The 22,236-nt window shown below is 40.1% G+C and overlaps 1 protein-coding gene across 3 annotated transcripts in view; it reads left to right on the plus strand.

Moving 5' to 3' along the window:
• ADCY2 (adenylate cyclase 2) overlaps positions 1 to 22,236 on the plus strand; it is a 432,701-nt gene that overhangs the window by 313,561 nt on the left and 96,904 nt on the right. For all 3 annotated transcript variants that reach the window (XM_033178771.1, XM_033178769.1, XM_033178770.1), the window contains exons 8-14: positions 1,373 to 1,531; positions 2,365 to 2,497; positions 3,881 to 4,057; positions 7,539 to 7,582; positions 11,821 to 11,901; positions 17,612 to 17,681; positions 20,531 to 20,628. In XM_033178771.1, the coding sequence (XP_033034662.1) occupies positions 1,373 to 1,531; positions 2,365 to 2,497; positions 3,881 to 4,057; positions 7,539 to 7,582; positions 11,821 to 11,901; positions 17,612 to 17,681; positions 20,531 to 20,628 (762 nt within the window). The remainder of the gene's footprint in view (positions 1 to 1,372; positions 1,532 to 2,364; positions 2,498 to 3,880; positions 4,058 to 7,538; positions 7,583 to 11,820; positions 11,902 to 17,611; positions 17,682 to 20,530; positions 20,629 to 22,236) is intronic.

Here is a 22,236-nt window from a genome sequence, read left to right on the forward strand (position 1 = left end):
TAGAGGACAGAGGCAGCAGGGCTGCCTAGACCAACCTAGAGGGGAGAGAACAGAAAGCCTTTCTGAATGGGGCTGTGCCTGAGCCCAGAAGAACAATGCCAGCTGACCACATGACACCAAAGGGAGGCTTGGGGGCATGGGGAGCAGGAAGAGGAGTCATTCTAAGCAAAGTCTGGAGGACGCCCTGGTGCTCACACAACCACAGCCTGCAGATGCAGGGCAAAGGGGTGGGGATGGTTCTCCTTGTCCTGTTGATGCTCTGGCTCGTTTTGTGGGGCAGGAAGGAAAGGTTTGGATGACTTGCATAGAGCCAAATGGGTAGCTGGTTTTGTTTGTTTGTTTGTTTGTTTTTTTTTTTGCAAAAACAAGAAAGGAAGACAGTGAGGGAAAAAAAAGGAAAGGAAACAGGAAGGAAAATACCTTTCTGTATTCTTTTTTCAGAATGCGATTTATTTTTACATCGTGGGTCCATTTCGTTTGATCATTTTTAGCATGCTAAAATGGTATCATTATATCATTTAAGCATGACATACATGCCTATGCCATTTTGAGATGTTAATGATTCATTTCACTACGATTCACAAGTGGTAGTGTCTTTCTTTGTGCTGCAGTCGGCATCGTTGCCTCCCTCCACATCACCTCTTGGGGTAATTCTCTCGATGTAATTAGGAACATCTTCCTGTATACTTCTTTTGCAATACTACTTTAATGTATTCAGCTAGCAAGAATCAATAAGCATGGCCAAGCATTTCCATTTTTTCTTCATTGAAGTTCATCATTTTTTTCCGTTAATGATTTGGTGATAGGGTCCTAAAAAGTATTTTTTCTCTTTTTGTTAAAGAATGTGCACAACTGAAAAGGCTTAATGTCATGATTATTTTGCTAAAAATTCTTATTTAAGCTAAAGTCATTAAGCTCACAAATGAGCTATATTGTTCTCTTATTAGCAGAAGGTATTCATTGGCAAGGTACATTGTGCTAAGCGCTAAAATTGCAAACCCTGTTTAAGACTATTTCTGACATTACAAGGCAATGTCACCTGATTCTAGTATGAAAATGCAGACATGTGCCAGCACATGGTAGTTGCTTGATACATATTCACTGCAGAAGTAAAAGTTATAGCCAAAATGTTTTGTCATCACTATAGTCTGGCCTAATCTGGCTTTAATGGCAAGAACATTGGTCTAATCTGAAATGACTGGAAGGAAAAACCCTTCTTAGCTCAAAGGAGTGATCTCCTGCCTTGGGAAGGTTCATGGCCATTTCCAACAGTCTGAAAAATTCTGAATAATAAAATAGTGGGAAAATTGGCCAAGAGTTAAAGGAAACACTGGCTGTTACTTGATCATGATCTCACTTCCCTTCTCTTTAGGAAAGTCAGGGATGCTACTGGAGTTGATATCAACATGCGTGTGGGCGTGCATTCTGGGAACGTCCTGTGCGGCGTGATTGGTCTGCAGAAGTGGCAGTATGATGTGTGGTCACATGACGTGACCTTGGCCAACCACATGGAAGCTGGAGGGGTCCCTGGGTAAGGCCAAGCACTGGATTTCTTTCTTCAAGCAGACAGCACTATTAGGAATGACAGATTATTGGCCTAATGACGGAGTGCTCAGTTTTTGATCACTTCTGTTGCCTCTGCTGGTATCATGTTACTCACGCCCAATAGCCTCTTATATTAAGCAGATAAAGATGAGCTCTCAAGTCCCTACACCATGACCCCTATTGTCCATAGTTCAAAGACTGTGAATATCAGACAGTAAATTACAAACTTTTACTTATTTGCAAAATGTATGAATAGAGACCTGATTTAAAGATGTTTTACCATACAGTCCAGATATGGCATCTGTCTAGAACTGTTGACCTTTAAAACCATTATATTAAAACAAGTGACTACAGCATCCTTCTCTGAGCAGAATAACATATTTCAGTCAAGAAAATCCTTATCAAAGGCTATAGTTTAGAGAAGCAGAAGAGAAAGCACCGAGAAAGAAAATCTACACTATTGTACAGATTAGCATGCTTCTAAAATGCCCATGACATGCATTTCAAAAGGTATTCTCAAAAAAATTCGAAATAATAAAGTTTTATTTGCTGTAATTCGCCGCACCCAACATGCAGGTTTCTGTGCATGTTGAAGCTCCAAAACTAGTAGTGCACGACCTCTAAGAGCATTTTTCCAAAGCAGTGGTCAATAGAATATAAAAGTTTATATTAAAGTTCATTGCAGTCAGTGCTCCGAAGAACATGTAGACTTTCCTTCATTTGGTGGATAAATTATTTCAGAAATCATGAGCAAATAGAACAACTTTCTTCACACTTATCCTTTTATGTCTTGACTCTGATTTTAAAATGCAATTTCAGACGTGTTCACATTTCTTCCGTCACCCTGGAACACTTGAATGGCGCTTATAAAGTGGAGGAGGGAGATGGTGACATTAGGGACCCATATTTAAAACAGCACCTGGTGAAAACCTACTTTGTAATCAACCCCAAGGTCAGTACCGTTGTAAAGAGTCTATGATGAAAAGGGAGGAAGAGCAAATTATAGATATTCGTAAGTGTTTTTAGTCAATATCCAATATAAGTTTTTGCTACTCTTTGTCCCCAAAATGATTTTAAATGCATATGGTGGTTTAATTACAGAAGCTGTTTTGTAATCATGAATTCAAATACTTATTAAATGAGCAGTTGAAATGCATTGCTTGTCCGCAGCATGAGGGTGTTGATGCAGGTTGCTGGTTCAGGCTGTCATGTGTGTTAGTTGGTGTATTCCTTGGTGGATGCTGCATCTGAAAGCCTCTCAGTGAGCACAGCTGTTGATACCTGTCAGTTGGGAAATTAAATAAAGAGAAAATAATTTACTTAGGGCTTTAGAAGATAAAAATCTAATTAAGTAAAATAGGATGAACATATACAAAAAAAGAAGAGAAGAAATATTTGAAAGAGTAACACATAAATATTACATAGACATGCTTGGGAGATGTCTGTATGCACAAGCATATTTACCTTCCATAACATAAAAATATCTATTGCCTGGAAGATGACCCACCCCATACAAACAGTGAGAAACTCTCTCTTATTTCATTCACACCACATTTAGGCCAGATCAAGGGGTTTAGAGTTCTCATTTCTTTTAACCCTTCTCAAATTCCTGCCAAATGGGTATTATCACTATTTACAGATTGAGAATCTGAAGCTTTCGGGGTTATGTAACTCTTCCCAAATTTCACAGCTGGTAAATGGTGCAAATATCAGCAAGAAAGACCTCTGAAACATGAAAACCAATATCATAAAATCAACAAGACCAACTTTATGGACATTTACTTATGGTAGCATCTGGGAAGCCCCAGTTTCACCTTTGAAGACAAACTTTCAACTAGCTTGATGATCGATCTGGAGATAGATGTGTGGCAAGCATCAGGGACTGGGAGATGATGGGGGGGCGCTCAAAAAATACATGTACGAAGAACATTATGCTCAGGTAAAGAACACCAAAACACGATATTTAGGGCTATTTAGCATTAGAAACAGCTACAACTATCACTTGAGAAAAACACAACCATCAAGAAAAAGCTAAACAGATCAGCACATTCTGTTTTAAGAATTTACTTAATAAAAAATGTCCATTCATATGTCATTATTTTTTTCTAAGTCTCAACTATATGTATGTTTTGCTAGCTGAAAAACAGAAAAAAAAAATTCCTCAACTCAAATAGTGTGTTCCCCAGTAGCACTGAAGGAATAAGGACAGAAAACACAGAGGGCGAATGGAGGTCTGTCGGGAGGAATATGACCCTAGGCCAATGAGGTTGATGCCGAAAGGATTCTGTGTGGCCCTGTGCTGGGCCAGGTGTGATGCTCTGTTTCTCACCCCAAGGGAGAACGACGGAGCCCCCAGCATCTCTTCAGACCTCGCCACACCCTCGATGGAGCCAAAATGAGGGCCTCGGTCCGCATGACCCGGTACTTGGAGTCCTGGGGGGCAGCCAAGCCCTTTGCACACCTACATCACAGGGACAGCATGACCACAGAGAACGGGAAGATCAGCACCACGGTATGCCCTCCCCTGCCTCCAATGCGTGAGCACTGGGGGAAAGCTAACCTCCCAAAACCAAAGGCTGGGTATCTCCTGCCAAAATAACTCCTATCTGCAAGAAGCAAACTTACCACTTTCTTCTTCTTAGAGAGGCCCTTACGAACAACCATCAGGGTATGAGTAAGCTCCATGCGGACGTTGCTACGGGTTCCACCCTAGCAGGATTTTTTGCATTATAGCTTCATATACAGTGTTATTTACAACTGATAGTAGCAATTCAATGCAACTATTTTTTAATGGAGGGGTTTTTAAAGAAAAACTTATATCATGAAGTAGAAAGCCTTGAGGTCCTTAATAAAAAGAAAAAGGCATGATGCCCTTAGAGTTTGAGTAGTATCATCAAGCCCATTTCTTCACCGCGCAAATGTTCAGGCTGTGTTGGCAGCAGTGGACACTGTCTTCTTATGGTTCCATGCTTCCCTCCAGCTTCCAGCATATGAGAAAGCACTAAAGCTCCTTACAGCAGGGACATCTGCAATAAGATGGCTGCAATGGAGATGGAAAATAGAAAGGCCCATAGGAGGAGAGAAAAGGCGTACAACCAAGCACTTAGTATAATCCCCATAGTATTTTTAGATTTTAAAACTATCTGGGGGTAAAATTTCATGGATAATGCTACTAACTGTGCTAAGGATGCAGTTACGATTTTTAAAAATATAATATTATGTAATTCTTACTGTCTGATGAGAAGGAACATGCCAGTTGTCAGGTGAAAGTAGAGTTTTTCAGTCGCCCTGGGCCCCTACCTGTCCCAAGGTCTCAAAGTGACACTCCCACACCCAACAGGCGGGGGCTCCGCATTCATGTTTTGGCTTAGTTGTATTTCTTCTCCCAACTTCTCTTCATCTTTTTTCAACTCAAAAGTAAATGTGACTATCAGACGGAAGACCATGACCCATCAGACAATCAGTAAGACTGCACAAGTCCTAGCATTTGCATTTTAATAGCCAAAGAGGGACCATAGATAGAAAAACGAATAAATGAACAAGATCACGTGAGGTGCTGATGAGGGTCATGGGAAAGATAAAATTGAGTGATGGCATCCAGAGGAAATGGAATGGCCACTGTGGTAGGTCAACTGAGGGAGTCTCAGAGGGAGAAATGAGTGAATGGGAAGAGGAGGTGGCAGAAGAACAAAGTCAGTGGTCCAAAGATGAAAGTGAGTGTGGTGTGCCCTGGAGACAGAGAGGAAGCTGCTGTGGCTGGAGTATCATGAACAATGAGCTAAGGGAGGTCGTGGGATGAGATGCACAATGGTAATAGTTTATATGGCATTCTATGTGCAATTGGAAGTCATGGAGAATCTTAAGCAAGAGAGGGTCATGATATAATTTAGGCTTTGGAATAATGGAACAAGAGTGCAGGGGTCCCTGGTAAGAATGATATCCCCTTATGCTAAGAGTTTAGCACCACTGCTAAATGAGAAGCGAATTCAGGGGCTAATATGAAGTACAGCCAACAAGACTTGGTGGTGGATTGGATATCCATGAACATTAGGAACAGAGATGAATCCAAACTTTTTGGCCCCACAACTGGAACAATGATGATGCCATTAATTGAGATGACAAATACAAGAGGGAAACCAGGTTATTTAAGGTTGAAATGTAAGACTTTTCTGCTGGACATCTTCTAATCCATAGTTAAGTGCAGCAAGGATGTAGATGGTTGGATCTGCAAGTCTAGAACTCACAGGACAGGTCCAAGATGGAGGTATGAATGTGAACATCATCAGGTTGTAGATGATATTTGAAGCCATGGGACTGGATAAAATCATCAAGAAGAGAACAATCCAAGGAGGAAGGCCTGGGACAGCTGAGGCCTTCCAGCGTTTAGATATGTTAGAGAAACAGTATCCTAGGACTCCAGTGCCCAACCAGTGAAAGCCGGTGTTTCTGTCACTCATGAAAAACAATGATTTGGATAAGTTAGCCTCAGTCTTGCTAGTTAGTGCTATGTTGGATAACTACATTTCCCATCAGGATTTATTGTACACCAGCAATTGGTTGGTTGGTTGGTTGGTTTTTAAGGAATAATGATCATATATAAATACCTGGATGTGATTTCCTGTACTGTTTTTCATGTGTTCCTATGGGGAAAAGGCTTACTTTCCCAGGTATATTGTTGTGTTGTTGTTTATTTCTTGTCAGCCTTTATTGTCTTAAAACTTAAGAGTAACTGTCTCTTTTATTATCTGAGCGTAGGACCCAGAAATGGTTTCAGTCTGACTTGAATCTGGTGTTATGTGTTGATGAAGATGCCTTCTTCAAGATGTAGCTACAACTGTTGAGTGCCTCAACTTCAGAAAGCTGTTTATAAAAATTAAAGGACCTCTTGAATGAACTCTATTTTCTTAACCATCTGGTTCTACCTGTTGCAGGTTCAAAGCCAGGTTTGGATTGCCTTAGCAGCAGTCTAGCATATTTTAAGAAAGTCCCAAGTTTTTGGTGATGCATTAAGCCCAAACCACTTTGACTTAACTGTGTGTCTCACTCACTTTCAGAAAGACCCTGTTGGAGTTTTCACTTATAAATCCCAGGGTCAAACAATTTGACATTGCCGAAAGTGATTCCTTTATCTAATCCCCTATGCAGAACTCCATTCCCTCTGGATTCAACATTGATAGAGCTCTTGAATAATACATTACTTTACTGTATGGAATGAAACTTGGAGCTCAATTACTTTTTGAAAAACGTCTTTCCTTTCTGTAGGCTAAATCCATATCCTAATATAACCCTGGAAATCAAAGCAGCAAACCAAAGTTTCTTTGGAGCAGTTTTGTTCCAACTTTTAGTTTCATTCCTACTATAAATGTGTAAAGGCGATCTTTCCTTGAAAGCCTATTATTGAATATTTGGCAATGGCTTTTCCACTGATAAATTCTGACTATTTCTCTTCCATTTCTCTTTCGGGAACTACCAGCACCCCTTTGCTGATTTATTCTTTTTGTCCGACTGTTTGTGATTTCACATACTTAACCAATGGTACTGCTTCTTAACACCCCAGTTCAGTGATGAGGATGACTACAGATTTTGTGGTTATATTTTTGTTCTTTCTACAGCATTTTTAAATATTTGTCTGATACCAAAGTCCATTTTCACATGGTTATAGGTTACTGATGGTAACTCTGATATCAGTCCCCGGCAGGCCACTGTTTGAAATCAGATCTGATAATAGCAGGCTATAAATCTTAAAACTCCAGACAATAATCCTGATGCTTCTAGCATCCAGAGTTTAGAGATTACACCAACATTCTAAAGATAAACTGAGTTTACACCTTGATTTGGGATTAAGCTCTTTTTCTCCACATGAGTAATTAATTATTTGTTAGTTAAATGTTACTGTCCATGATAAAAGAGGAAATATGTTTCACCTCATTATCATTGCAACATTCTTCTTGAAACATGTTTTTGACAATTAATAACCTTTTTTCTCAATATAGGATGTACCCATGGGTCAGCATAATTTTCAAAATCGCACCTTAAGGTATGGTATCTCTTTGACTATCTGATTTGTTAAAGCTTATTGCTCTTTATTCATTTCTGAGAGTAATTATCATCAATTATGGTAATTTCAAAGGCTACTTCTGAAAGAGCAGCTCCTCATGAAATGCCCTATTAAATTGCTTTCAGCTTCTAAAAATAGAATCATTGGGGTCTTATTGTTAGAATTGAGAGAGGGAGAAGGAAAACACCACCTGGTACTCATTTTAGAATGTTAAACTGTTTTCCTAAAGTGACTCTTCTTAATATTAATGTGTGGTTAAAAAAAAAAAAAAAAAGGAATTGTCTTAAAATGGGTATGTTGCTTAAAATTGCAGTTTTCTGCCTGTAATCCCAGCACTTTGGGAGGCCGAGGCGGGTGGATCACTTGAGATCAGGAGTTTGAGACCAGCCTGGCCACCATAGCAAAACCATGTCTCTACTAAAAATGCAAAAAATTAGCCGGGTGTGGTGGCATATGCCTGTAATCGCAGCTACTCGGGAGGCTAAGGCATGAGAATCGCTTGAATGTGGGAGGTGGAGGTTACAGTGAGCCGAGATCGGGCCACTGCACTCTAGCCTGGTCCACAGAGTGAAACTGTCTCAAAAAAAAAAAGAAAAAGAAAAAAAATTACACTTTTCTGTTGAATTCTAAAGGTAAAAGCAAGATAAATCCAGTCTGTCTATAGTCAAATAAAGGGTTACCCACTCTGCTCAAAAAAAGAGAAAAGCTTCCCACAAGTGTCTCCACGCGCCCTGTTGCAGCCACTGTAAAATCCCATGCACTAACTCCTCTTTTTCCCCATGTTCCTCTATCTTTTGGGCTCAGAGTTTCACTTTAATATTGGTTTGGGAGTTAACCAAATTGATATCAGGACATTCAGGTAACCGGTATAAGATGTAGTTCCAAACGCTAAGCCAGGCTTTCTTTCTCCCCGGAGAGGTCAGTTTATTGGAGCTATTGTTAGTTTTACAGAAACTAAGGGAAAATGTGAGATCTGACCAGTTTTCTAGAGAAAAGGAATTGTATCCAGGTAAAAAGGAAACATAGGTTGTAACCTGCTGAAACGAGGCAACAGGGCACATTAGCCCAGGATCCTTCTAAGTGACAGTTGGGATGAGCTCTACTTTGGACTTTGTGCAAAATTTGACATTTTAACTTTGAGATATAACATTCATAGTCTTAATGTTATGAGGATAAGTTGGTTGTTGAGCTTGTGAAGCATTATATGTAAGTCGTATATGCCGTAATAAAGAGAACTTAAGCTAATTTGAGGCATATTGGAGAGCCATAAGACACCTGGAGACAACAGCACAGTGCCTCTGGTCAATAAGATGCTGGCACATCTATGAGCAACTGAACACAAAATTGTCATGGACTTCCTTTCACTTTATATTCACAGTCTCTTCTGTTATCTGTTTCTCCCGCCCAGCAATCCTGCTTTAAGCATCTATTTATGGAAGTTACAATGGGTAATGTGTCATGGAACCCCAGTATTACGTTAGGCAGTGTCACCTGGGATGAGTGCTGTCTGGAAGACAATGATAAGAAGCTGTCGTTATTATTTGCGCTAGGCTATAGAAACTCTAATTTGGTCTCTGCAGCATTACTGCAAGGCAGAATCTGTTGTCGTTATCATTTTAGAAGGGAAGAAACTGAGGCACAGAGGGATAGGAGAACACCAGAGTCATATGGCTGGTGGAGATGAAGCCAGTATTTGTGCCCAGGCTCTGTGACTCCAGAGCACATGTTCCTAACTGCTCTTCAGGCTTGCCTGCTTTACTAAAGGCCTCTTCCACATTTATCCCATTTGTCTCTGTAGTCGTTGATCTTTGGTGGCCTCAAAGCCTCCTGGAGAAAATCCCAGTTCTGAGTCAGACTTATCCAGGCTGCCCGGGCACTTCCAGCGTTTGTAACGTGGACTGCCTCATGATACCTGTCTGAGCCTCCAGTCTGTCCCATGCACTCCTGTCACATGTCCCTTCCTGTGCCTACTTAGACCTAACAGCCCAGGCAAGGGTCTGGGGAAGGAGCCAGGGAGACAGAATGGAGATGCGCTGGACACAGGGGTTGGGGTCCTAGAGCAGTGTGAAGGCCAGTGGTGGAGCCCAGGGGAAGGTGCCAGGATGGGAAGATGAGAGATACTGGAAGTCAGCGGGAGAGAGTCCTGGAGGCAAATCAAGACTCCTGGTGGGGAGATCATCAGCCCCAGGGGACTTTATCATCTCCATGGCAGAGGTCACAAGACTGCAGAGATAAGAAAAGTGTCTGTATGTCAAGAATTATTGTCTGGATAATTAGCGAATTCAAATAATGCAGAAAGCATGCATTTATTGGCTACTTCGTGTGTCATATTTACAGCATTGAGCTCTCTACAGGCATCATCTAAGCAAATCCTAAAACAGGTTAACAAAGGCAATACCACTGTTAGCACTGGACAAATATCAAAGAATTACATTTTCCTGTAAGCCTCAACATTCTTACACTGCTCCTTCTTATACTTTGCAGAAGAGAAAGCCATCAAATTGAAGTCAAGAAACTCAAGTCTAGATGTGGGACTGATAAACATTCAATGAAGGGTTTAAGGTCCTACAGGTCTCAGCTATAAATGAAAATGTGCAAGCCATACTAGTTGCTTGGTAAAGGGTTCCTTGCTTTTTTTTTTAAAGGAAAATAAAAAGTAATTTGCCTTCTTCAAACAACTTGGAATTTGATATACTAAAACCTCTTAATTCAGTTGGCTCAATATCTGTGGATGGATCACTTAATATCATTCATTTTATTTTTTTAACCAAGACTGCTCTCAGCCTGTTTGAAGAAGACGGGGCCTGAAGACACAAATCCACAAACATAGGATGATGGAATTGGAAAACTCATCCATGTCATTAATGATAATTCTGTGAGATTTAATTACAGATAAATGTGATTTTGCATATTTAATGCTATTCTTACCTATATGTAGAAGAAATTCTGAACTCAGAAAAGTATGATTTTTATTCTAGAGTGGATGGTCTATTCATTTGTAATCTAATCAATCATAACACACAGAATTCATACCTCAACCAAGATACAGGCATAGCCCTGTTCGGGCTAGCAGGCTGTGCTTTTTTAATCTTTGCAGTGGATATTTAACTTCTAAGAATAGGTACTATTTTGGTTTCCTTCTGACATCATTCTCATGCAAATTGTCAAATTAACCTTGGAGAGTTCTTACTATTTGGCACAATTTATTCAGAAAATATAGTATGGCTAAAGGTTATTTGCTTCTGAAACTAAGTGAGATGGTCTGCAAACAAAAGTGGAGCTCTCTGTGAATAGTGCTTTGAAAACTGAGGAGCATTTAACATACCTGAAATAAGACTGTAGTTCTGAAAATTTTTGAGAGTTGACCAAGGAAAACATGAAAAAGGAATGACTATTTTGTCAACCAAGCCACATTTTTACAGGGGAATTTCTAGAACCAATGTATTCTTTCATAAAATAAAGTTTATGAAGGCAGCAAGTCAAAAGCTAATACATCTCTTAGGAGAGAAAGTTACTTTATCTCAGACACCAACTATATGTCTTTCAGTGTTGCCTTGTAAATGCCTAGTAAATTTTACTGTGAGTGAATAAGGAAACATCTTTACTATTCCAAAAACTTTAGTTATTCACTCAATCCAAAGAGTGGCTGGATGTTAATAGAGAAGGGCCTGCTCATAGACTGTTGTTTCTTTCTCTACTTGATAGACAGAATTAAACAGAGCTTTTGACATCATTGAAAAATAGGCTTACTGACACAGAAAGACAAATTTGGCATGTTCTCACTCATATGTGGGAGCCAAAGAAGTTGATCTCATGGAGGTAGAGAGTAGAATGATAGATACCAGAGATTGGGAAAGGTGTGTGGGTGGGAGATGGGTGGGAAAAGAGAGATTGGTCAGTGGGCCCAAACTTTAGTTGGATAAAAGGAATAAGTTCTAATGCTTGATAGTGGAGTAGGGTGACTATAGTTAGCAACAATGTACTGTGTAATTCAAAGTAGTCAGAAGAGAGAATTTGAAATGTTCCCAACACATAGAAATGATAAGTACTCAAGATGATGGATTCCCCAAATACCCTGATTGATCATTGCACATGCATGTAACACAATATCATCTGTACCTCATAAGGATGTAAAATATTATGTATCTCTAATAAATGGGCTTAATATTTATTTTACTAATAATATCCTTACCCGTAATATTTCCTTTTTCATATAGAACCAAGTCACAAAAGAAAAGATTTGAAGAAGAATTGAATGAAAGGATGATTCAAGCAATTGATGGGATTAATGCACAAAAGTGAGTACTTTTTTCTCTTAAATTATCATTCATCTTCTATTATGTTCCAAATGAATTTTATCATAGTCTCTGCAATAGTTGCCGTGACAAAGCCAAGTTTCTGAGACCATTGATTCATTTCACTTCAGTTGTCCCTCAGAAAAGTTTTGTTAAAAGCATTTCATTTTTTAAAAAATATTTAATTCCTGCCTAGAAAATATTCCCAAGTTGATTGCTGATAAACAACCTGAGGTGTAATTGGAGAGAGGAAAATTACAGCACGATGTGTTCAGCAAGTAATAGTTGTAAAAGATAGATTCTATATGGGAAAATCTTCAAATGTTAGCATGTGATACTATCCATCCAAAATGCATCTGTTCTTATTACAAAATTAATGTTGAGATACCTGTGTTCTAAATCCTAGAAAAGAATTAGCATTGGTAAGCAATGAGAGGAAGACAAAATCCGTCACAAAATGTCATTTAGCCTCTGAGGCCAAGAATTGCTGTTATGGTTTTAAATGTTCCAGAGTTGTGGGAGGGAAACAATTTAAAGAAGGTGATGGCCTTCTCAGCCTCGACAGAATGATGGCACTCATCAACCTTCGTATTCTCCGTGGGTGCATGTGTCATAACTGAACCCAGAGAGCAGAAGGCACATGGCTCAGTATGGTGCCTGGCACACGTCAGACATTCCATTCCTTTTTGTTGAGTTGAACTGTAGTGAAAACATCAGGAGGTCCAAATGAAAAGCCTTTACAGAAAAGCTTCCATCCTTATGGAGACCTATTTAATTTTTATCATGAAAGCTGACTCTTGAAAAGTGTAAATGATTTTCACCTAGAGCTCTTTATCTCTAAAATGAAGTTACAGGGTCTCAAATAGTGCATAGCTTTGCAAAATGCATGCCTGTTTTAGATTGTTCCTTATGGGTATTTATTACAGAATATTTACAGGGCTTATGAGAGACTCGCATCAGTGTGTTATGTGTGTCTGTGGTGGGTGTGTGCCTTTGTATATGAGTGTGAGCGCGTATTTTCTAAGCAATAAAGCATCTTGGTCAGGCAAGAGTTGCCATTCGGATGTGGAATACTGAATTATCACCCATCTAGATCCCTTTCCTGTGCCACAAGTAGGCAAAGCCTTCTTCCTGTCCCAGAGTGCCCAAGGCCCACCAGCAGCACCAGGGCCAATGCTCTGCTTTGCCTGGCGCTAGGGTCAGTGTGAAAAACAACCTCGCCTCTGCCTGAAACCATCACACACTGAGAAATAAATAACTTTCTGCAATGTAACAGCAGCTAAAACCTAGGGAGGCACCTGATTTCATAAAACATAGGTGGAAGGATGCATTCATTCAAGCAGAGGAAATAGCAGCCGATACCGTGTGACTCGCCAGAATAAGACACAAGATCAGAAGAAAGAGGGAATCTTGTTCTTTGAGAAAAGTTAGCAAATAATAATAATAATAACATTTATATTTTAAAAACTAATTCCTAAAGTCAACCTCAGCATGTGTTCACGCAGGTGAAAGCCTACCTTTTAAAATTATTTTTGTATGCATCTTTTAGAACGTTCCTACCACACAAATCATCAGAGAGTGCCACCACTGGCATTGCTTTATTGTTGATAAGTTGCTTTTAAATTATGTGTTTGCATTGTGTTGTTTAGTATTCAAATACATGTTTAGTTAACACCTTATGTTTTAACGTGGTTTTATTCCAAAGTAATCCTTAGTGCTGATGTAACTGCTTATGTTGTAATTTTCCCAACATATTTCAGAAATCAAATAGAGAAAAGTATGATGTACTCAAAAAATAAAAGGGAAATTTTTCAAATGTAAGCTCTTATGCATGTATTTTTAATTAACCTCAGTTACACTTTGTTCTGCCTTACTCATTAACTCCTCTTGTTCTTTGATATGAAGTTCTTCTGATCTTTGCATTTTCACTTGAGGACTCAACTGAGGCTCCAGGCTTGATGTACCATTCAGTTATTTCCTGCTATGGCCATAAAACAGTGATTTCTATGCAGATTTTTGCTTATTCATTCACTGATGTATTGAACACGCATTTGTTAAAAAGCTGACTGATGTCACCATCTGCTCAGCCTTTCCCCAGTGTGTGCCATGGTGGTGGGGAACTCTCTGGTGTCTTGTCTTAGAAGGACTCCAAAGACACTCATCCTATCAGATCAGGACCGTACTCTTATGACCTCATTTAACCTTCATTTCATTCCTAGAGGCTTCGTCTCGAAATACAGCCACACTGGGAGTTAGAGCTTCAAAGATGAACTTTGGTGGGAGACACAAGCTCACGGTTCATAACAATAAGAAAGTGGTCTTCTCATTTAGTATCTCCTTTGTGGCAAGGACTTGCATTCACATATTTCTGAATAATTCTGGGTGCAGGTGTGGGTATACCCATGCCCCTCTAGTCAGCATAGTATTCAGAATTTCCTTTATTTTCCTCAACCCCTTGACAAAAGAAAAAAAAAAAAACAACCTTAGTATAAATAAATAGAGAATCACTTATTGTGATAACTCAGGATGGGGTTGACTTTCTTCATGCCATAGACCACTGGGGTCAGGAAAAATGTCAGGAGTCCCTAAATCAAGCACACACACATTCCCTCTCTCTTCTCTCCTCTCCTCTCCTCTCCCCTCCACTGCTCTTCTCTTTCTCTGTAGTTCCAATCCCCTGCACGTGATAATTGACCTAATTGGCACACACAAATCTATTCCCTTCCAAATATCCAAATCACATTTATAAATCTCTTTGTTTTCTACACGTCACAATATTCCCAAGTCCATTGCTGATAAATAATCTGAGGTGTCATTGGAGAGAGAAAAATCACAGCACAATGTGTTCAGCAAGTCACATTTGTAAAAGATAGATTCTATACGGGAAAATCTTCACATTTTAGCATGTGATACTATCCATCCAAAATGCATCTGTTCTTATTACAAAATTGATGTTGAGATACCTGTGTTCTAAATCAGTAGTGGGAGTGGAGGCCACCTCAGAAGGTTCACAGAGGTGATTAAGTATGTAGGAAGAATATACGCTTCTTAATTCTGAAGACAAGGTGAGAATTAGGCCCATGCATCATTGCTGCAAGGGAGAAGCCACAGGCCAGACCCAGCGTGCTATGGCAAAAGGAGGCGAGTGTGTTCACTGGTGGGGACTCAGTCGTGTCCCCAAGCATGGATCTGGTGCTGGGGCTCACAAAGCACCACATGGGTTCTGGGGACTTAAGGCAAGCAAGCCTGATCCCGAGCCCTTGCCATCCACCTACAGGTCACAGGCCATGGAAACCTAGACTGGGTGCATGCTGGCATGACTAGTAAAGGAGGTGCTGGTTTTATTTTCACTTCCTAAATTTCGCTCTCACTCCCAAGCTGACATTTTCCAGGAGCATTTATAAACTATATTTTTTCTCAGTAAAGGAAATACTGTTTTTAGTAAGTTACCTGCATATATTATTCATAGTTTGATAAAGACACAGTTCTGAAAGTGAGTATGGTTAAAATTTATCTTAAGTTGTATTTTTTGGTCCTTTTAATGTTAACCAATCTTTGATTCCTCCGTCTAGTCTTGTGAAACAGAATAATAGTTCTGCCGTTTGTATGGTAATAAGAAATACCAAAAAAGTTTATTTCCCTACAGCTTATACCCTTGAATCAAAGAACTATGCAGCCATAAAAAAGAATGAGATCGGCCAGGTGTGGTGGCTCATGCCTGTAATACCTGCATTTTGAAAGGCCGAGGCAGGTAGATCACCTGAGGTCGGGAGTTCAAGACCAGCCTGACCAACATGGAGAAACCCCGTCTCTACTAAGAAAAACAAAAATTAGCTGGGCTTGCTGGCATGCACCTGTAATCCCAGCTACTTGGCAGGCTAAGAGAGGAGAATCGCTTGTACACGTGAGGCAGAGGTTGCAGTGAGCTGAGATCATGCCACTGCACTCCAGCCTGGGCAACAAGAGTGAAACTCCATCTCAAAACAAACAAACAAACAAAATCATGTCCTTTGCAAGAACATGGATGGAGCTGGAGGCCATTATCCTTAGCAAACACAGGAATAGAAAATCAAATGTTCTCACTTGTAAGTGGGATGAGAGATGAGAACACATGGACCCATGGAGGGGAACAACATACACTGGGCCTGTCAGAGGGTGGAGGGAGGAAGGAAGGAGAAGATCAGGAAAAATAACTAATGGGTACTAGGCTTAATACCTGGGTGATGAAATAATCTGTACAGCAAACCCCCATGACTCAAATTTTGGCCGGGCACGGTGGCTCAAGCCTGTAATCCCAGCACTTTGGGAGGCCGAGACGGGCGGATCACGAGGTCAGGAGATCGAGACCATCCTGGCTAACATGGTGAAACCCCGTCTCTACTAAAAAAATACAAAAAAAGAGCCGGGCGAGGTGGCGGGCGCCTGTAGTCCAGCTACTTGGGAGGCTGAGGCAGGAGAATGGCGTGAACCCGGAAAGTGGAGCTTGCAGTGAGCTGAGATCCGGCACTCCAGCCTGGGCGACAGAGCCAGACTCCGTCTCAAAAAAAAAAAAAAAAAAAAAAAAAAAGTGCCCTGTGGATGGTTCCTGGGATGTTCAAGCTAATCTTGGTGTGTGCCTGGCAGTGAGAGTCTTCCAAACTACTTGCTTCAAACAGGTGTTTAAAAATCAAACAATGTGGTACAGTGCATACTTCCATATAATTTTTATTTATTTGTCAACAACTGAGCTATGCATAGTACTTATGCATGCGTTTTTATGTTTGCGTCAATCTATCCTGAACAGATTGCTTATTATACTAGTATTTTTATCAATTTTTTAAAAACTCTGGACAGGCGCGGTGGCTCACGCCTGTAATCCCAGCACTTTGGGAGACTGAGGCAGGTGGATCACGAAGTTGGGAGTCCACGACCAGCCTGGCCAACATGGCGAAACCCCATCTCTACTAAAACTACAAAAATTAGCCAGGCGTGGTGGCGGGCACCTATAGTCCCAGCTACTCAGGAGGCTGAGGCAGGAGAATTGCTTGAACCTGGGAGGCAGAAGTTGCAGTGAGCCAAGATCACGTCACTGCACTCCAGCCTGGGCGACAGAGCGAGACTCGATCTTAAAAAAGAAAAGAAAAGGAAACTTTATTCAAGCATGACTTTTACTTTCTAGAAATGAAAAAAGTGACAATGAAAATATGTTTGCTAAGTCTGAAAGAAGCAAAACCTTCTCACCCAGATGTTAAAAGCACTCTGATGGTTTGGATGCTCTGTGATCTGTTGCCCTTAAGAAGCTGGAAAAAAAAAAAAAATGGTGCTTCTCTAGGAATTAGATCCTTAAGGAGGTAAAAAACCACTGGATGATTTCGGAAAAACACTGGGGAATCACATTATTGATGTCTTTACTCCTTTAGATGACTTATCTCCCTTGATATTTAATTCGGATGCCTTGAGTTTCAGTTGATTTGACAGTTGGTTTATAATATAGAATTTTCCAAGGAGGACAGTGTATGGTTAGGAATATTTTCAGATCCTGTTAACATTATCCAGATTCCATATCCAGTTAGTTGGCATTATATGTTGTTTCTAAAAAAAAAAAAAAAAAAAAAAAATGTTGTTCGGAATGATACACGATAAAGAAAGAAGAGTGCAAGTCATTTTAACAAATAGTTCCAGATGTTTGATTAGAGATTCAGTTTTATGATATGTTGGTCCTTTCTATTTCTAGGCAATGGCTCAAGTCTGAAGACATTCAGAGAATCTCACTGCTTTTCTATAACAAAGTACTAGAAAAAGAGGTAAGCTTTTTTCTTCTTCAAAATCACCAATTGGGTTTTCTGAAATTTGAATTTCTTCATGAAATTGTGCTCATGTTTTTTATATGTGGCATTTAAGCTGCCTCTCACTATATTCAAACTCTTTCTGGCTTTTCTGGTGATTCTTTCGTGCATATATTGCTTTATTGTATTTCTTGTTACCAAGTTTCTATCTTTGTCAGTCACCATTCTCAACCCTCTCGATAGTAAATAGTATCTGCAATGTGTGTGAAATATCCCAATTAAATGAAAGATGTGAGAGATAATATCTGCTCTTCTCAATGTGAAATTCTCTCAGAAAAGTCTTAAAAAAACAGAATTCTTCTTGATAAATCTACAATGTCTTTACACAAATCATTTTAGTATTTTGACCAAAATATGAGTTTTACATTCAATGCCTTTTCAGGGTAATTAGAACTTTTAAGCGTTATTGTATCTAAATATTTTCATATTATGGCTCTTAAAGTGAGAGCCATTTCAGGCACAAATAAGTCAGCAGACATTTAGATTGTACATGTCAAGCTATATATGGGTTTGCTAAAATGACTTCAGTTGATTGTTGCAGAGAGGACAACCATTCTTCTAGCTCAACTTTATTTTATTTGCCTTCTGTTTTTTGTTGATCTAGAGAAGGAACCAGACTTAGAAGTAATTTGCATCATCCAACTATATAATTACAGGACTAGTTTGAACAAAAGTTACATCAATGGTAGCATTCGCAGCTCTGGTATTAAAATTATGTTGATAGGCACGGTGGCTCATGCCTGTAATCCCAGCACTTTGGGAGGCCAAGGCAGGCGGATCACGAGGTCAGGAGATCTAGACCATCCTGGCTAACACGGTGAAACCCAGTCTCTACTAAAAATATAAAAAAATTAGCCGGGCATGGTGGCGGACACCTGTAGTCCTAGCTACTCAGGAGGCTGAGGCAGGAGAATGGCATGAACCTGGGAGGCGGAGCTTGCAGTGAGCCGAGATGGCGCCACTGCGCTCCAGCCTAGAAGAGTGAGACTCCATCTCAAAAATAATAATAATAATAAATTATGTTGATAAAATTTAGTGCATTATTTTATGAATATCAAATAGAAATATTAAATATGATAATTCCTTCCAAAATCTATGGACATACCAAAAGTTTTTTTTATGTTGGTTGTCAAGAGGATGTATTGTCTACTGCTAAGTAGAGGACTCTGACCATTGAATGCAGACAGTTTACCAAACTGATGCTTGTTATAATGTGCTATTATTGACCATCTTATCCTTAGTAACTTTAGCAATATTAATGGCTACTTATTGCTTAGCTGTTACATTCTTTCTTTCCTGATAGAAGTCCATTTCTTTGTTAATACCACAAAGAAATTCTCACTTATATCTCTGCACAAAGGCCTGAAGAAGTTAAAAGATAAGGATTTAATTGAGGGCATAGAGTGTAATCACATTTCAGCAATTATGCTAATATAGCTTCTTCATGAGCATGGAAATTATGTTGGCTACTAAGTCACAAAATATACCCCCCAAAATTCTAGTAAACAGAAAGTGATCATTTAAAACTGCAGCTTTTGCATACATTCCCCATGTATACATATTTGTGGATGCCGACTTTAAAGCAAATTTTAGAGAGCAACAAGACTTAAGCTCAGTTTTTGTCCATCTATCCCCAGCTTGCCCTTCAGGGGATCAAGTAGGGCAAAAGGCCGCAAGAGCTAAGAGAAGAGAAATATCTGGAGACCCATCAGAGATCCTTCATGCAGCACTAAAACAGGGAGACTAAAATGCAAGAAATATATATGTGTCCCTATAACTTGGGAGAGTTTATGCAAATGTAGCCAATGCAACCTGACAGTATTTTCAGGAGGTTTCAAAGGCATTGGCACAAAATTTTATTTCCTTTAATGTTACCATACAACCTTTCATAAGGCAGTTGAGCCTCAAGGTTGAGAGTATGAGTTCAGAGCCTGGTGAAGGTCCTGGTTTCTCATGAACTGTATCTCACTGATTGTAGTCCATTGTTCCAGTCCACAGTTCCTTCATCCAAAAACAGGGACTGTTGTGTGGATTGAATGATTATCACAGGGAAAGCAGGGAATGCAGGACACCATGCGGAATGCAGCAGGGGTCATCATCAGCATCATAAGTATAGCCCTCTCTGGCATTTTTATCCTGCCTAAGTCAAGCAGGGTCAGCCCCAGGTAAGCAGCTAACACTGGTCAGCTTACTCAGGGCGTGGGAAACCACGTGGGCTCCTGCTGAATGTACTGGACAAGAGGAAGGAAGAGGAGCCCATTGGCCAGACTCAGAACAAGCCACCTAAGAACCAAGTCGGCCAACCTTTTGGTCTGGTAACTTTACCCATCACCTCTCAAAGGCATTAAGACAAATAATAAAATAAAATCCTAAAATAAAGGAATATGACTTGCATTTCCTCAGTAGTATTGAAAAGTAAAATAGTATATGAGAAGTCATTCCCTTTCCCTCAATACTCATAGACAACAACCCTCATGGGACCCAGGGCACAGGCGCGATTCACAGTTCACTCACTCAACCTTCTGGTCAGGTACCTCTCTCCTTACTAGATTCAGTTGCTTATAGATGGCTTTGAGAACAGTTCCACTCATAAACTGTGGTCCTTGGAAGTCACTCCCTCACAGTTCTTCTGGGGGAAGAAAACACTCACTGCTGAGGTGAACAGGCTTTCTCCTTCCCTCGCGTTGGCGTCAATCCACACAATTACTGAGTGTGGTGCATGCTCTGGATACAACTAGGCTGCTGGCCACTGTGTGCAGCTCTTCTCTTGGAGAACCGTCACTCACAGGTTCATTTCTCCCCTTCAGTACCGGGCCACGGCACTGCCAGCATTCAAGTATTACGTGACTTGTGCCTGCCTCATATTCTTCTGTATCTTCATTGTGCAGATTCTCGTGCTGCCAAAGTAAGTACTTCTGGTTTCCATTGGGATTCTCACCTGGGGTGCCTTTCCACTGGAGCCCAGTTATATTTAAAGGTGTGAAAGGATGCTAATGTATAGACAGAGGGGTGATTTAACATGTCGTGGTGAAGGGAGAGTAACCCAGGACCTCGGAGGTTAAGTGACCCCCATGTGTCTTCCTTAGCATACTGTTGGATTTTCAAAGTGGACATGTTGATTCAAACTTCTAGGGATTTAAAAAAAATAATTTAACCTTCTTGTTTTGATGTTGGTATTACTCCGATGCACAGTCTAGGAAATGTAGCTCAATAAACTTTACCCACGAAGAACACAGTCCCCAGATGTGGTTTCTAATAAACAAATGGCATTATATTATATTGAAAGGGCATGGCCTTTCACTATAAGACACACTTTGCCCACCCATCCATTTTGTCCAAGTTCTGTGCATTACACGGCCCTCTCTTTGAAGTCCACTCCACAGCCGTCTTTGTTATAAGTCAAGGTTCAGCCAACCTCTCCCAGGAGAGACGTGGGTACAAATGGGAGAATCGGAGCAAACCACATTTCATGCTTTGAGGTGAATTCCTTCTGGTTCCACTTACTGGTGAAAAACCAATCACTTTAGGATCCCTAGGTCATCTTTCTCTTGCACCTTCTTAATTCGTTCAAGACCAATCAGGCGACTTTCTTCAAGAAGGCTAATTCTCATTTTACAATCTAAAGAAAATTCTTGTCCTTCTTCTAATAACTGGGGATATAAAAAGAAGTTTTAAGGTAGATTTTTTTTTTCCTTCTGATCATATATTTTTTCTTTCTTAACCTATTTTGTTAAGGTCAAAGCAATCATTTTCAGTCTGGTAGAATTCAGTTGGGTGCTTGCATTTAACTCTCATGGTGCAGCCAGCCTTTGTGGGCAACTCAAGCGGCTTAGACTGAGTAGCGTTTTGTCTCATTAACACACTGAGCAAACTACAAAGAAGTTGTCTGTTTCTCCGCCTCTGTAATTCAAAGGATTTTCTTCTGGGCACTGAGCCAAATAGCCTAAAACCACTTTTGGGGTACAAGTGGTTTTTGATTACGTGAATGAATTGTAGAGTGGTGAAAGTTTTGTTCATGTATGTACAGTTCCTTAGCAATGTGCTCCCTTATGGAAGGGGTTTCCAGTAGACTTACCCTCTCCCCATGAATTGAAAGTGTAATACATGGGCAAAAGGAGCCCTTCTTCAGGACTTACAAAATCTTCAGTGAAATGTCCCAATGTTAATATATCAGTTTTCCATTCAAACAAATGTTAACAAATTAAGCTCCTTAGTGTCAGGCCTGTATCATGGTACTGAAGAGAAACACCCATCCCAGTACACACTGGCTTATAGACTGGTAGAGCAGAAAAGCATTTTGAAAGCTAGATAGGTGGAATAAATATTACCCAGGGAAGGGGTCCTTACTGTTACTCTTACATAGATAGATTCATTAATTTTTCTACATCTTCCTATTGGATGAGTATTTCTCTATTCTCTGCATTATAAGTAATACAGGATCTGTCACCTACTGGGAGGTGCTGGGGGTGGGGAGAGTGACTGGGGGTAATTTAAAAGATGCCTCCAAAGAATA

Source organism: Trachypithecus francoisi, unplaced genomic scaffold, assembly GCF_009764315.1.
Source record: "Trachypithecus francoisi isolate TF-2019V2 unplaced genomic scaffold, Tfra_2.0 Lachesis_group2, whole genome shotgun sequence".
In the NCBI taxonomy this organism is placed as follows: Eukaryota; Metazoa; Chordata; class Mammalia; order Primates; family Cercopithecidae; genus Trachypithecus; species Trachypithecus francoisi.